Here is a 15,756-nt window from a genome sequence, read left to right on the forward strand (position 1 = left end):
CTGAGCGTTACTGAGCAGCCTCCAACTGAGAGAGGTGGCGTAAATGTGACGTGAGCAACCTGTCTGAAAGTTGGAAGTCTTCTGGTAGCTGTGCCAAGAGAAATCTCAGTCATTCTGAATATTACAGAGACGGAGAGCGTAGGTATGTGTAAGGAGATGACATGGACACAGGCTAATTATTGCTAACTAAAATGCTAGTTAACATTAGTAATTAAACTTAAACAGCTAATGTGAGACGAAACTGCCTGCGAGCTTCTCCTGTACTATACGGTAATTCCTCTACTATGCGACAGTAAGTCGCGTGGTTATGACACAATTGTTAGCCTATTTTTACAAAAACGTCTGCTACGGAGCCATAATGTGAGGTACAAAAGGTAATGGAGCCTTTTATACATTGTCGTGTTTCTTTAGAAATAAACAATGGACAAATAGTCTTTAAACGCTTCAGATGTAAAGTTATTCGCTGTCAAAGTGGCGCCAAAATGAATGGCAGTCAATGGAATGCTAACGGCGGGTGATAGCTTGTTAGCATCAAAATGGCGCCATAGGATCTACGCGTTGTGAGGAGAAGCTTACCCCCTTGGAGAAAACCAGACTTCTGCACTTCCTCTTGGCTCTTTTTCAGGCTTTAGAAAATCTAGCTGTGAGGGGAGTCTTTGGCCAATCACAGGTCATTTCAGATCGAGAGTGATCCTATTGGCTGCTCTGGGCATGCAACAAAGAGGGGAGAGAGAGAGCTGCAGGAAGAGGTCTCACTCTACTGCAAAATTCTGTTTTTTTGGGGGGGGGGGTTTCTACCCACTGCAGCTTTAAAGTAATAGTTTAACATTTTCAGAATTTGCTTTTTTGTAGAGACTTAAATGAGAAAATTGACTCTGCTCTCGATGTTAAACAAAGTCACAGAGCCAGCAGCGGCTTAGCTTAGCATAGCATAGCTTATAGACTGGAAGTCGGAGGAAACCGCTAGCCTGGCTCTGTTCAAAGTTACAAATACCTGCCTACAGTACCTCTTAAACTCACTGATTAATTATTTATATTTGTTTAATCTGGAAACAAACTGAAGTGTAAAAATGGTTTGTTTCCCCCGTCTCGATGCTAAACTAAGCTAACAGGGCAGGCTGTAGCATATTTACCGTACAGGCGTGAGTGTCTCAGCAAAAAAGCAAAATAATCTAATTATGATAAACTGAAGAGCTTCTTTATAATGACATTTAATTATATTTCACAAAATGTCAAACTATTCCTTCAAGATTTCCTCCTTTGTTTTGTCAAACAAAAGCTCCATATTATGCTTTGCAAGAAAAACAACAACCTCAGAGCCGTGTTTAAATGGTGTCTTTAATTCAATCAAGGCACTCATTAAAGTTAATATTTAGACTGTAAGATACCTGAATACAGGACAGTAAAATATTCATATTCTCATCAGGTCAATAAAAAGCAATGCTAGTGCGAGTCTGTGTTGCACTTTGGATGTCAACGTGTAGTATATCCATTCAAAACCATCTTTCTTTAATAAATACACTTGTCAGGGGCAACTTATTCTCAAACAAAGAGAACATATTTCTTTTACATCTCAGAGTATGAAGGAAATATTCTTCTATGCTACTAATTTTCCATCTGCAGGTCCAAGGCAGAATCAATTACTTAAATACCATTACAGTTCTTATAGAGTATATTATTAGTGAGTACATCCACACTGCTGACTTGCACTAGCATTACTAAAAGTCATGCTGAATTCTGACAAAAAAAACTTCTATACATAAGTAACTGATGCATTATAAATATCTGAGCTTCCCTTTATACATGAATGAATATTGGTCTCGCTCATCTCTTCTGTGTTGGCTTGAGCTGCCTAATAGTAGTTGTAACATAAACAAAAGGGGTTAAAAGGTCTGTTCACACAAATCATAATTTATTCTTATTTACCTTTCGTTGTGTCAAGCCGTCTACAAAGTTTTGTTTCGGGTTTTTAAATCCATCTCTCTCTGAGATTTCTGCCTCCACCTTCTGTAGATACAGTGGAGTGTATGAATGAAATTCAATTTGCTCACAAAACTAGAAAATGACATTTAAACAACAATAAGAGCCTTCATGTTGATGTTGAGCAATTATAAAGTTTATGATGTTCACCCACTTAGTTTAGCGTGTTAGCATGCTAACATTTGCACTAAACACAGAGTACAGCTGAGGCTGATGGAAATGTCAGTTTTCTGAGGTATGTGATTGGAAAACAAGCGATGATGGCGCTGGATGAAAAGTTAAAGGATCTTCAAAGTGATTAGAGTTCTTCCTGAGGGGAACACGTATGTCGGCACCAAATGTGACGATTCACCCAACAGTTGTGCAGAATATTCACTCAAGCTTAATGACGACTCTGAATTACACCTGCTTGGGAGACAGAAGAAAATTTGGCTAGCCGGCTCAACCGCAACCAAGAAAATGATAGTTCAGCGCTGGCTCCCCCCCACACTCGCTTTGTATAAAACAGTGGTTGCCGTATTTTCTGGACATAGTTATGCTGGAGCTCTCTATAAGAGTTTAGATTCTCTTGAACCGGACCCGACCGATATTTTCCGCTGCTATGCTCGGGCCGGGACGGGCCGGGCCCTTGACCAAGCATTTGTGTTTTTTTAATCATTACTTTATTAGCCTTATTCGGTGGGGAGAAAGCTCTGCCTCTCCAGCTTCTCCCGTAGCTTTGGGTATATGTCCTGCACTGACTTGAGTGTGAGGTAAACTGTGCTACATCGTGTCTCCCCCCTCTCCAGCACTGTTGTCAGCCAGTGCGTCAGCATGCAGACTGTGGCGAAGGACAGTATTAATTAGGTGATCGAGACAAGAAAGTCTCCTGTATGGTTCCAGGGCTTTGATTATGTTGCTGCCTTGATCTGTTACCCACACTATTCGGCTGAGGGAGCAGCTAGGGTTGAGTTTTTTTTTTTACGTTTCTTCATTCGGATCCATTTGCGATCCATTCCATTCTGAATAAACTAACAGCGCAGTTTACATGCTTCGTCCTTGTTGCATTACCGGTATTCATTAAGATAATTCTAAACAAATGTAGTTCTTGTTCAATTTGTGTTTCTGTTCTGTATGTTAAAAAAAAAATGAAGAAAAAAAAACAATAAAAAATTGATCATAAAAAAAAGAATATTCACTCAAAACCAAAATGTAAACTTGCCTGTAAGGGCTAGAGGAAAAAGTCAAAGAATCAATCTTTGAGTCAAGGATTGAGCCTCGCAGGACTTTCATGGCAATCCATCCAATTGTTGCTGAGATATTTTCAAATGTTACCCTCAAGGTGGCGCTACATAAAAAGTCAGAGACTCACCAAAGTCATTAGGCTTCATTCTCTAGGGAACAGGAATGTCGAGATAAATTTGCATGCCAATCCATCCAATAGACCTTTTTTTAGACCAGTTTTCGACTGAAGAAATAATCCCTATAAAATAGGTTGACAGGTAGTCATAGGTTGTGTAAAATTATTTAAATTATGTTGTGAGCAACGTAAACATATTTCCACTTACCTCCTTTGTATTTTGGTGGAAGCAGATATCTCAAACTGTGGTTAAATAAAACCTGAACTATCTGCATATCACTAGTTTTTACTTACTGAACTGAGCTGAACTGACCTTTAAGGGTTGTTTGTGTGACTGGGCGTTTTCAAACCTCTTCACAAGATAAACGCCACATTTCCCACAACAGAGGCGAACATCTTCAGCGTCCCCCCCCCCTTACAAAATGGCACTTGAAAAGCTATGGCTCCGAGTTGTGTCATTCAATTTTCATAACCACGTAACCTCACTCACTTCCAGCGCGCCGTTAAAGAATGTGAAACATTTAGACATTTCCTGTGGAGGGATTTCACAGCAGGTTGACTTTAGCGACCACTTGCTTGCAGCCTGTCTGGGAGTATTGGTGCCCCCCTGCCTCAGGGTAATATTCAATCTCCCCCGCGAGCCGCTCTATGTTGGTATGATCCGGGTAGAAGCCCTCTCGAGTCATTTCGTCCAGGAAGCACTCCATCACGTGGCCTTTCTCCAAAAGGCCCAGAGGTAAGACGTCCGCCTCTGTCCACAGCGGGTGAAGCTTCTCCAGAGTGCTGCGTAATATCGGAGTCAGCTCTTTCTTGAGGTGGCTATGACCACCTGACGACGCCGATGCCATAGAAATACTGGAGGAGTTTTGAAGCATATATTTGGTGATGTGCGTGTGGCCCAGGTTGCTCAGGAACAGGTAGATGGCGTTCAGGTACTCGTTGGACTGTTTGGAGGCCACGAGTTGCAGCAGGGCGTCCAGGATCTCGCCGTGCATGTGCTCCGCCTCGTCGAAGATGAAGAGCGGGATCTTCTCCTCCTCCTCGGCGCGTTCCACCATCTGCGAGATGAGGGCGGCGAGGTCGCGGGAGCACTGCAGGGCGTCCGCATCCTGGGGGCAGTGGTGGAGGACGTAGTACTGCAGCACCAGCGTCTCCCCCACCACTGAGCGGAAGTGTCCCGCCAGGAGGCGCCCCAGGTGGCTCTTGCCCACGCCACTGGGGCCGTGCAGAGACACCACCAAGGGCTTGTTGTGGACGTAGGTGGACAGGTAGTCCTTCAGGTGGGACAGCAGACCCTCGACCGCTCCCTGCTGCCCAAACACCTCTCGCCTCAGCGTCTTCTCCAGCCCGTCCAGGTCGTACCTGAGAACGTGGTCATCTAGGTTCTCGATGGCGTTGTACACCTGAAGAAACACACGGGACAGATATTTAGAATATCATGTGAGCAATGACAGATAAAGCTGTGATATAATCTTTATAGAAAACTGTTAGTATACAAGAAATCCACACACTTGAAAATGATACAATATTTGCTTCATTGGATATCAAACTTTAGAGAGAGAGATGTTATCCAGCAACTTAAAGGTCCCATATCATGCTCATTTTGTGGTTCATACTTGTATTCTGGGTTTCTACTAGAACATATTTACATGCTTTAATGTTCGAAAAACACTTTATTTTTCTAATACTGTCTGTCTGGATATACCTATATTAACCCTCTGTCTGAAACGCTCCGATTTAGCGCCTGTCTCTTTAAGACCATCTCCTGAAAAAGCTCAGTCTGCTCTGATTGGTCAGCGTTTCCGGGTCTTCCGTTCTCAGTGTCTCTGCAACGTTATTTCAGCTGGGGAATGACTGTAACAGCACTGTAGTAGCACTTTCTACCTATATATATAGTATAGTTGTGACATCACAAAGTTCCAAAAGTCCTGACGGCTTGTTCGATGGCACAGTTTCTGAATATCATAATGCATTTTTGGCCATAACTCAAGAATTGCTTCTCAAATTATGACATTGTAAACTTCACACAAATGTCTAATAGGATAAAATTATGAAGTGAAGACGCCAAGACATTTAGTTTGATACTGACTTAGTGACACTAATCTTGAAACTGCAGTGATTGTTTAGATTTTCTGAGCTGCCGGGTTGAACACGTGTGTGAAGCATCCCATGGTTCGCCGAAAAATACACTTGATACATTTTATTAGATTGCTTCAAAGTCGTCACTACATGTTACATGAGTCTGAACAGACATGAGCAGTTCCTCCATTTTCTTTGCACATTAACAGCACGCTTACTGAAATCTAGTTTCTTAGTGTGCATGATGGCTGTTTTGAGTACACTTACACTTTTTACAGTGTGATTAGATTACATCTAAGCACAAACCTGCTTAGAATTCATATGTAGTATAGATTTGGGAAACTAGTCTCGCAGATCATCCGATTGTCTGAAAAATTAAAACGACATCTACAAAATTCTAAGGTGACAAGCAGCAGACAGGACATTTTGGAAAGTCATCTAGGAATGTCCACTTGTTTACTTCTGCAAATTGGAACCTGTAATCGGTTCAGATCAATTCTTTGGTAAAGGGAAACAGCTCGTAAGCTTGCAACAGGAAACACATTGGACCCATTACAAATGTTGCCAAACAAAGTATTGGTAACGCTGTGGGATACACGTAATAATAAAGCAGTCAGAAACAGTCAAGGCCAGATGAACTCACAAAGAAGCCCTTAAGGCCCTGAAGCATGAACGAGCTGTGGGCACTTAGACTCTACTAAACTGTGCTGCAAGATAAGGTAATGATTAATGATTAATCAATAGTTGTGAACTCTTAAATTAATTTATTAATTAATTTTGATAATCGATTAATCGGTTTCTTCACTCACACTTCAAGCCCTTAAATGCTTCCTCTTTGGGGGAACTTGGGGGAACGGAGAGGGTGAAATGTCTGTTTATGAAAATAGCTGGCCACGTGTAAACGTAGCCTTGATGGAATTAAGGTTATCAATTTCAGCTGTGAAAAAGGTCCATAAGACTTTTTATTTCAGCTTGGGATTGGAGAAATCTATTTATTTATTTTTTGCAGAAAGCATAAATGACAAACATTTTTTCTAGTCAGTAAAGGTTAGGGCTGGGCGATATGGAGAAAATCAGATATTGCGATATTCTTGTCCAATGTCGATATTGTGGCGATATTATAGGGTTGACAATTGGTGCTTTAACAAAATATCTGTATTATTATTATTATTATTATTATTATTATTATTATTAATATATTGTAATATCAATATAATGAGATTTAAGATATGGAATCTTCAGTAATGTAGTTATGTCTGGGTAAAAAATAATAGAACAGCTAGAGCAGTCTGGTAACACAGAAAATGACATCACTTTACTGTAATACAGCCTTTAAAACCAGGAACACATTGGCTGACACTTTTTGTCAGCCAATTACAATATAACAATTTCTAAAATCTAAGACAATATCTAGTCTCATATCACGATATCAATAAAATATCGATATATTGCCCAGCTCTAGTAAAGGGTCTGCAGGATTTAGTCCTACATCAGTGGAGGGACATCAGGGTGGGTCTATCCATCCATCCATCCATCCATCTTCATCCGCTTATCCGGGGTCGGGTCGCGGGGGTAGCAGCTCCAGCAGGGGACCCCAAACTTCCCTTTCCCGGGGCACATTAACCAGCTCCGACTGGGGGATCCCGAGGCGTTCCCAGGCCAGGTTAGAGATATAATCCCTCCACCTAGTCCTGGGTCTCCCCCGAGGCCTCCTCCCAGCTGGACGTGCCTGGAACACCTCCCTAGGGAGGCGCCCAGGGGGCATCCTTACCAGATGCCCGAACCACCTCAACTGGCTCCTTTCGACGCAAAGGAGCAGCGGCTCTACTCCGAGCTCCTCACGGATAACTGAGCTTCTCACCCTATCTCTAAGGGAGACGCCAGCTACCCTCTCTTCGGCCGCTTGTACCCTGGATCTTGTTCTTTCGGTCATGACCCAGCCTTCATGACCATAGGTGAAGGTAGGAACAAAAACTGACCGGTAGATTGAGAGCTTTGCCTTCTGGCTCTCTTTTCGTCACAACGGTGCGATAAATAAAACCGCACCTGCTGTGCCGATTCTCCGACCAATCTCCCGCTCCATTGTCCCCTCACTCGCGAACAAGACCCCAAGGTACTTGAACTCCTTCACTTGGGGTAAGGACTCATTCCCTACCTGGAGAAGGCACTCCATCGGTTTCCTGCTGAGAACCATGGCCTCCGATTTAGAGGTGCTGATCCTCATCCCAGCCGCTTCACACTCGGCTGCGAACCGAACCAGTGAGTGCTGAAGGTCACAGGCCGATGATGCCATCAGGACCACATCATCTGCAAAAAGCAGCGATGAGATCCCCAGCCCACCGAACTGCAACCCCTCTCCACCCCGACTACGCCTCGATATCCTGTCCATAAATACTACAAACAGGATTGGTGACAAAGCGCAGCCCTGGCGGAGGCCAACTCTCACCTGAAACGAGTCCGACTTACTGCCGAGAACCCGGACACAGCTCTCGCTTTGGTCATACAGAGATTGGATGGCCCTGAGAAGGGACCCCCTCACCCCGTACTCCCGCAGCACCTCCCACAGTATCTCCCGGGGCACCCGGTCATACGCCTTCTCCAGATCCACAAAACACATGTAGACTGGTTGGGCATACTCCCAGGCTCCCTCCAGGATCCTTGCGAGAGTAAAGATCTGGTCCGTTGTTCCATGACCAGGACGGAATCCGCATTGTTCCTCTTCAACCTGAGATTCGACTATCGACCGAAACCTCCTTTCCAGCACCTTGGAGTAGACTTTACCGGGGAGGCTGAGAAGTGTGATACCCCTGTAATTGGCACACACCCTCTGGTCCCCCCTTTTTTAAAGGGAACCACCACCCCGGTCTGCCACTCCTTAGGCACCGTCCCAGACTTCCACGTAATGTTGAAGAGGCGTGTCAATCAAGACAACCCCTCCACACCCAGAGCTTTAAGCATTTCTGGACGGATCTCATCAATTCCTGGGGCTTTGCCACTGTGGAGTTGTTTAACTACCTCAGCAACCTCCACCAGGAAATTGATGCCAATCCCCCCTCATCCTCCAGCTCTGCCTCTACCATAGAGGCGTATTAGTCGGTTAGGAGTTCCTCAAAGTGCTCCTTCCACCGCCCTATTACCTCCTCAGTTGAGGTCAACAGCGTCCCATCCTTACTGTACACAGCTTGGATGGTTCACTGCTTCCCCCTCCTGAGGTGGCGAACGGTTTTCCAGAAGTACCTTGGTGCCGACCGAAAGTCCTTCTCCATGTCTTCTCCGAACTTCTCCCACACACGCTGCTGCAGCACCCGACCCCAGCGGTTCCTCCCACAGGTGGTGGGCCCATGGGATGGAGGGATGTCCGCCACGTAGCTTTTTCGGGCTGTGCCCGACCGGGCTCCGTGGCAAACCCGGCCACCAGACGCTCGCTGACGAGCCCTCCATCTGGGCCTGGCTCCAGACGGGGGCCCCGGGCTTCCTCCGGGCAGGGTCACTTCATCCCTTCCTCGATTTTTCATAGGTTTTTTGAACCATTCTTTGTCTGGCCCCTCACCTGAGACCACTTTGCCTTGGGAGACCCTACCAGGAGCACAAAGCTCCAGACAACACAGCCCTCAGGTTCATAGGGACACACAAACCTCTCCACCACGATAAGGTGATGGTTCCTGGAGAAGGGTGGGTCTAGTCATCTGTAATCATCGCGGAGGCTGTCTGTGATCTTAATCCCATGACAGTGTGCCCCGTCTGTACTTTGTCAAATAAAAATGCCTATTGCATATTACCGACCATATTTCGCCAAACACAGAGGTTGTGTGATAATATTAGTCCCGTGTGAATCGGCATCCTTGGGATTCAGGGTTTTATCGGCTGCGTTGGCGATTTTATATATATATATCTGTTATAGAGCGTGGTCTAGACTCTAGACCTACTCTGTGTCCTGAGATCCTAACTTCTATAACTTCTGTTATGATTTGACACTATAAATAAAATTGAATTGAAATCCTCTGTGACAGTCAACTGAATATCTTTGAGTTGTGGACAAAACAAGACATTTGAGGACGTCATCTTGGGCTTTTGGGAAACACTGAACCACATTTTTCACAATTTTCTGACATTTTATAGACCAAACAACTCATCTATTCATCCAGAAAAAAAACAAAAAAAAAACAGATTAATCGATAATGAAAATAATCGTTAGTTGCAGCCCTAGTTCAGTCTATATTTACATTGCATCATCACACAGGAATTAATAGTTATACACATCCCTTACCTTGCTATTTATTGTTATTATTATTATAATTTTTAGTTGGTTTAGTTCCTTTACCTGGATGAAGACGATGGCACAGAGCAGGACGAGGCAGTATTTGGCTCGGCTGCGCTCCTGCTTCGGAGGCGCCCTGCACCCCCTTCTGTTGGGATACAACACCCGTTTCCTCTTCCTCTTCTTATTCCACTGCGGGACAGAGGACGAGAAGCTGGACGGGGTGAGTCCGTCGAAGGTGAAGATTTTGGGGCTGGATCTGGGGGGAGCTCCCGTGAGGGGCCTGTCTGCTGCCAGCCCCAGGGCTATGTCCTGCCGCCTCTTCTTCATGGTCCGGTACTTCTGTTTGATGCGCATGACGGCGCTTAGAGATGTGGAGAAGCTGGACAGACTGGGGACCAGACTGTCCCTGTGTTTTTCACCTTCTTCTTCACCTTTCATTTCTCCGTCCATCTCTTCATCCCTCTCTCCCTCAACTTCTCCCTCTGTTTGAGAGGCCGAGGTGCTGCTGTCTTGGTCACTCATCTGCAGAGAAAAAAAAGAGGAGGACGTTAAAGCGGCTACAGTCTGGATCAACAGAAGTTCATTTCCAGGATAACGAAGCATTCACACCAAAAAAAATCAATCAGGCGATTTGCTGCAGGGTGGTGCGGGAGGGGGGGTCAATGAAACGGCCCATTTGTGTGACGTCCTGTTGTGTTCTTGAACCAACCCAACACAGCAAAAGTAGACTTTATATTTTTCTGTCAGAACGTTTATAGATTTCGATGTTTCCGACCGCACTTAAAGGCAACATTATTTTACAGGAGAGAGAAAAAAAAAAAAAGATACGAGCGAGACATGGCAAGTGCATTGTTGTTGCAGGAAACATTCAGCTGTTCCACAAACTCCTGGGCAGTTCAGTGCTTGTGTTTCGTTTTCTACCCTCGTAGTGTGTTTTTAAACTTTCTTGTGGCAGCTATAGAGGCAGTGATGTTTCCTGTTTACTGTACAGGACTCTCACACTGCCTCAAACCATAGCTCAAAACACACCGACAAGTCTGATCTCCAGTTACATGATTCGCCACTGCAGCGTGACGTGGGGTTGTGGTTCTCCAAAAGTTGATTTCAACTTTTTGCGCATGCCCGCTGCAGTTTTTGAGTGTCCCCCTTGCGGCAAACCCCATCGCGGCCTAAACGCATTACCCCCATTCAAAAAGAATGGAAAGACCTGCATTTTTGCCAGACCTTCAGACGGCCGTCGCATGCATTCTGAACGCAGCCTAAAGCCTGACATGTGGCGCCGGATGTCAGGCTTTGCCCTTTACCTTCCGCTCTCTGTGTGTTGCCATTCTCAAAACTATGTTCGCCACGGGAAACAACAAACTTCGAGCTAGCAAGCTACACACTTTGAAGAAAATTTGGATTGTGCAACAAGGCAGGCCTGCTTGTTCCTTTCGGGGTATGATTGTAAAGATTTACAAAGAATATGTTTACGGCAAGGCTGGGCAATATATCAATATTATATCAACATCTCATTGTGTTAATATTTGTGAAAGCACCAATAGTCAACCGTACAATATCGGCGCAATATCGACATCGATGTATTTGGTAAAAATGATTGTGATATTTGATTTTCTCCACATCGCATCGCCTGGGACCGATTGGTGGGATTGCTGTGGAAGAAGTACACACGCCGATACACTGGTAAGAGCAATTTCATTTTAACCATGTATCAGCCAATTTAAATAACTCACGTTACTGTATTGTGTCAACAGTTAACTTCATTTAATATTGTATGTGGCATTTTCTTTTGCGGGGTGCAAATGTTCCACCAAAACAAGTTCCTTACCGAGACTTAGCACCGCACAAGACAGTTTTTGATTGGTTAAAAGAAAATGCAAACAACCCAGAGCGTTTTTTTTTCTTCCAATCCCAGAATGCATCTGTGGTGTAGCCAGACCTTTACTCCACAGCGTTGTGGAGATAGAGCTGGAAATGTGAGACTAAAGCAGCTATAATAAATATTGGAGCATTTGAGTCTTTCAGCTCTTTGTTTTGGTTTTACCTCCACAACTTCCACTAACAAGAGTACTTCTGCACTGTAGTATTACTACTTTTACTCAAGTTAAATATCTGCCTACGCATTCCACCGCTGCAAACAACCAGCCCTCCTTCCTTTCTGTTGTCTATGTTTAGTTCCTCTTCATCAGCTACAGCCCCACCATCGAGGCTGACACAAACAACCACAGTCAACCAAAAGTCACATAATAAATTGCCAAGTCATGCTATGAGATACAGAGCAGCGACATTTTGTCAATTTGAGCTACTTACTGATCCGGCAGAGAAGATAGTTTGTCAAAATTAAGGGAAGAGAAGAACTGGATGCCACACTTTTCTTTTCAGATTTATGACTTAAACACGAACGGATGGATGCAGTGCAGAGTGGAATCTGGATAGTGTTGAAATAACTGCAGCCAAAGGCTGATTTCTAAACCGAGCTGATAAAATTCCTTTATAGATCATATCTCACTCTACTGTCAGCTCATAAGCTCATTTGATGGCATCGATCATGTTATCTGCTTTATCTGTTCCATCAACACACTTATTTTGTCATTTATACTTTGATCAGTTATTGCTACTTTATAGATTTCCACATGGACGTAACAAAAAACTTTCCAGGAACGGTGCTGCGATTTTCCCCTCCAAACATGATATTCAAATCAAGTGATACTTTGGAAAAGCTCCTGCAGAAAGAAGGAAGTGCAATTGACTGACAAACATTCACTGGCCTGTGCTGCAACATAATTATGCCTGTGTGTAAATGCACTCTTTGTGTGAAATTGTGGTGAAGCATGCAGTGGAGTTAGAGAAAAGGAGGAACTGTCAGATACACCCAAAGGAGAACAGGCCAATGACAAAATGCGCCGCATACAAATCAGCACTAATGGATGATGTATTCTGGGGATTTGAATTTTGTTCCTGGAACAGCAGCACCAATAACCACAACAGTTCAAATAAGTGCATGTATTGTTCAAGTTGGATATTATTCTTGGCACAGAGGCAGCCTTAATACTGGCTAACTTGTTAAACTCGTGTGTCCAAGCCCTTTTTCTTTTTCTCTTACTTCAGCACAATAGAATTCAGCAAAGCTCAGAGGGGAGGCGAAGAAAATACACTCCCTATCATTATCACCATCACTATCAGAATCTGCCTATCTTCCTGTCTTTTTACATGCACGGACCTGAAGGGGCTGACTACATACCTAACATTTTAGAGCTTTGTTGCGGTCTTAAAAATATCTCTTTTTTTTTTTCTTTGAGATTTTCTTTCCTCAGTTGAGAGTGAGTTTTGGCTGCAAAAACATGCAGAAACCCAAAGCTGAAACACACACAAAGAGACAAGTTGTGGGTTAGTGGCTTTCTTAAAAAAATGTTTTGTGTGTGTGTGTGGAGTTTCACACAGGAGAGGTACTGAATTCTGCCGCCCGCACGCACGCGCACACACACACACACACACACACACACACACACACACACAGCAAAGAGTAGGGGGTCAATGAAACATGAGGTCAAGTGAAAACATGCAAGAACATTTATTTGTCTTACCTCCAATGTTGCTCAAATCTTTGTAAAGTTATGTTTTTAGTCCATAGTTCTGGGAGTGGAGAAAGCAGAGAGCAGGTCACACAGCAAACGGCTCAACTCAGGAAGAGCCCTCCTATCTCAAATATCTGCTGGCTCCTCCTCCTCTTTTATTCTCTCAGTCTTCTGTCCACTTTATGCTGTTATTCAAAGACTCTGACATGTTACACCTCACTGTGTTCATGTAACATTAACTATCACTTGTGCCATTTTTTTTTAAGCAGATCAAATCCACTTCAAGTGCTTTCTAGTCCAGCCTTGTAATGATAATACAGGTGGAAATCAAAGTCCTACTTCATAATCCAAGCTTTATTTATTATTTACACACACTTGTATATTCCATGGTTCTCACACCTTTTTAAAATATCAAATTCAAGGACTTTTTCGAGGCCTTTCCAGGCCTAATTCCCTCAAATTCGAGTATTCAAGTATTTTTGCAAGTATTTGCTTCTGAAATGTGAGGATTTGCTGTTTCTCCACTTCTTATGTGACAGGAAAGCGAATATATTTGGGTTTTTCAGACAAAACTAATTTAAATAGTGTCACTTTTGGCTCGTGCGAAATTGCAATCGCCATTTTGTGACACTGATGAAACGGAACGATGACTTGATAATGAAAAATGACTGTTAGCTGCAGCCCCATTTGCGTGGGTGTTCAGACTTTTAAAGGCTGTACATTGGGACATAAATAGAAAACAAAGAGGTGTGGTAGAGATTTGCATACTGCATCATTTGCCTGTGACTTAATGTGTAAAGCTTGTTGCTTGTTGTACAAAACATCTAGCCAAACAGGTGACCTAGCAGTTGGCATTAAGAGACAAAAGAAACTGAATTTGTAAATGACAAATGCTCAGAAAAAGCTTTGAGTGTGAGAATGACTGCAGAGATAGTGTGAAAAGGAAGCTATCAGACTCTAGAAGGACGCTCAGGAAGTCTCAGTGTTTATCATCCGTCAGTGTGTTTCTCTGCGCAGCCACATCCAGCCTCTGTACACAGTTTACTTTCAACAAGCTGCTGGACGTAAACTGTTAATGTTGTAGTAGGAAGAGGAGGGATTAGTCATACGTGATGGCCTCCTCGAGGGCAGAGAGGGCAGTTTGCTCCTGCGGCAGCCGTCAGTCAGGCCTCTGATGACGCTACATGCTCTGGCCAAGGATACGCTTCCCCTCGAGGGACAATAAAGGTCTGAAGTGAGTGAGCTGAAACGTCTGAGGGCTGCACTTTGATGCTGCAGATAAGGATTTTTTTTTTTAGCACGATACATTAAAGGTGTCAGTGCAGTTTTCAACCGGAATCTGACCAGCATGTGGTTCATCAGTTTACTGCAGAACAACTTATAATTGAAAACACACACACACACACACACACACACACACACACACACACTCTAACCCTAATCCTAAAACCAAGTCTCAACCCTCAAACAGCCCTTTAAACTTGTGGGGTCCAGCATTTTGGCCCCACAAAGCTGTCGGGACCCCACAAGTATACTGGACCCCACAAATATAGTTAAAACATCCCGAGACACACACACACACAGTTATTGTTGTAGCTCATGTAATAGCACAGACTACAAATCACTTTTCTGAAAATGTTACGTGTAAAGTGACAGCTGCTCTCTGGCACCGAGATATAAACTCCAGCTCTGTTTCTGCTGACTTTCCCACGCTCCTCTTTATTAAAGGAACAGTTCAGCAATTTTGGGATAAATACTTGTTTTCTTGCCGAGGAGAAGATCGATCCCACTCTCATATCAGTCCGTTCAATTTGAAGCAGGAGATGGTTAGCTTAGCATAAAGATCAGAAACACAAGGAGACCGTGACAGTGCCACGCTAGCTGTTCCCCCCTGCTTCCAGTCTTTATGCTAAGCTAAGCTAACTGGTATCGATCATCTCAGCTAACTCTTGGCAAGAAAGCGAATCTGTTTACTTCTCAAAATGTTGGAGTAATTCTTATAGAGAGCTGTTGGGTAAAAAAGAATCTCCTTTTTCTTCCCGTCGAGTGTAAATGACCTTATGAGCCAATTAATAAAAACACAAGAGTTCTGAATTAAGGCCTTTCGGGTCCATCTAAAACTCTTACATGAATAAAATGTTTTCACTAAGTAATGAATGCACAAATACTTTAAAAGAGTGAAAAGAGCCACCTGTTGCTTCATCTACACATGCACATCTGGTTCAGGGTCGTAGCTGGGATTTTTTTTTTTTGCTGCCTCCGGCTTCATTTGAAACTAAATGTGTCTCCTGGCTGTGGCAACAACAACACACCTTCCACGTTCTGTGTGTGTGTCGCGTTAGGTCACGGCAGTTTCCACTATGACGACCAGCCAAGCTCGCCTCATGCATGAGGTGGTACTAAATCTGCAATGGAAAAAGGAGGACGGGGCACCGCGGCCGAGTCGAGCCGAGCCGAGCTGGTGCTAGAAGTGAAAAAACGCCATTACACAGATAAAGGCCAAAAAACATGACCTAGACCAG

At 43.8% G+C, this 15,756-nt stretch overlaps 1 protein-coding gene across 2 annotated transcripts; it reads right to left on the minus strand.

The window, feature by feature from the left end:
- Positions 1-1,320: 1,320 nt before the first annotated feature.
- tor4aa (torsin family 4, member Aa) lies at positions 1,321-13,374 on the minus strand. Of its 2 annotated transcripts, XM_078271584.1 has the most exons (4): positions 13,244-13,374; positions 12,901-13,016; positions 9,720-10,181; positions 1,321-4,722 (listed from the first exon to the last, which is right to left on the minus strand). In XM_078271584.1, the coding sequence occupies exons 3-4, from the start codon at positions 10,179-10,181 to the stop codon at positions 3,865-3,867; spliced, it is 1,320 nt and encodes a 439-aa protein (XP_078127710.1). In that variant the 5' UTR covers positions 12,901-13,016; positions 13,244-13,374; the 3' UTR covers positions 1,321-3,864. The 2 variants fall into 2 exon arrangements, with proteins under 2 accessions (XP_078127710.1, XP_078127709.1); XM_078271583.1 differs by lacking the exon at positions 12,901-13,016 and having other exon boundaries at positions 13,244-13,372.
- Between the last annotated feature and the right edge of the window lie 2,382 nt (positions 13,375-15,756).

The sequence above is a fragment of the Sander vitreus genome, chromosome 16 (assembly GCF_031162955.1).
Source record: "Sander vitreus isolate 19-12246 chromosome 16, sanVit1, whole genome shotgun sequence".
NCBI classification, from domain to species: Eukaryota; Metazoa; Chordata; class Actinopteri; order Perciformes; family Percidae; genus Sander; species Sander vitreus.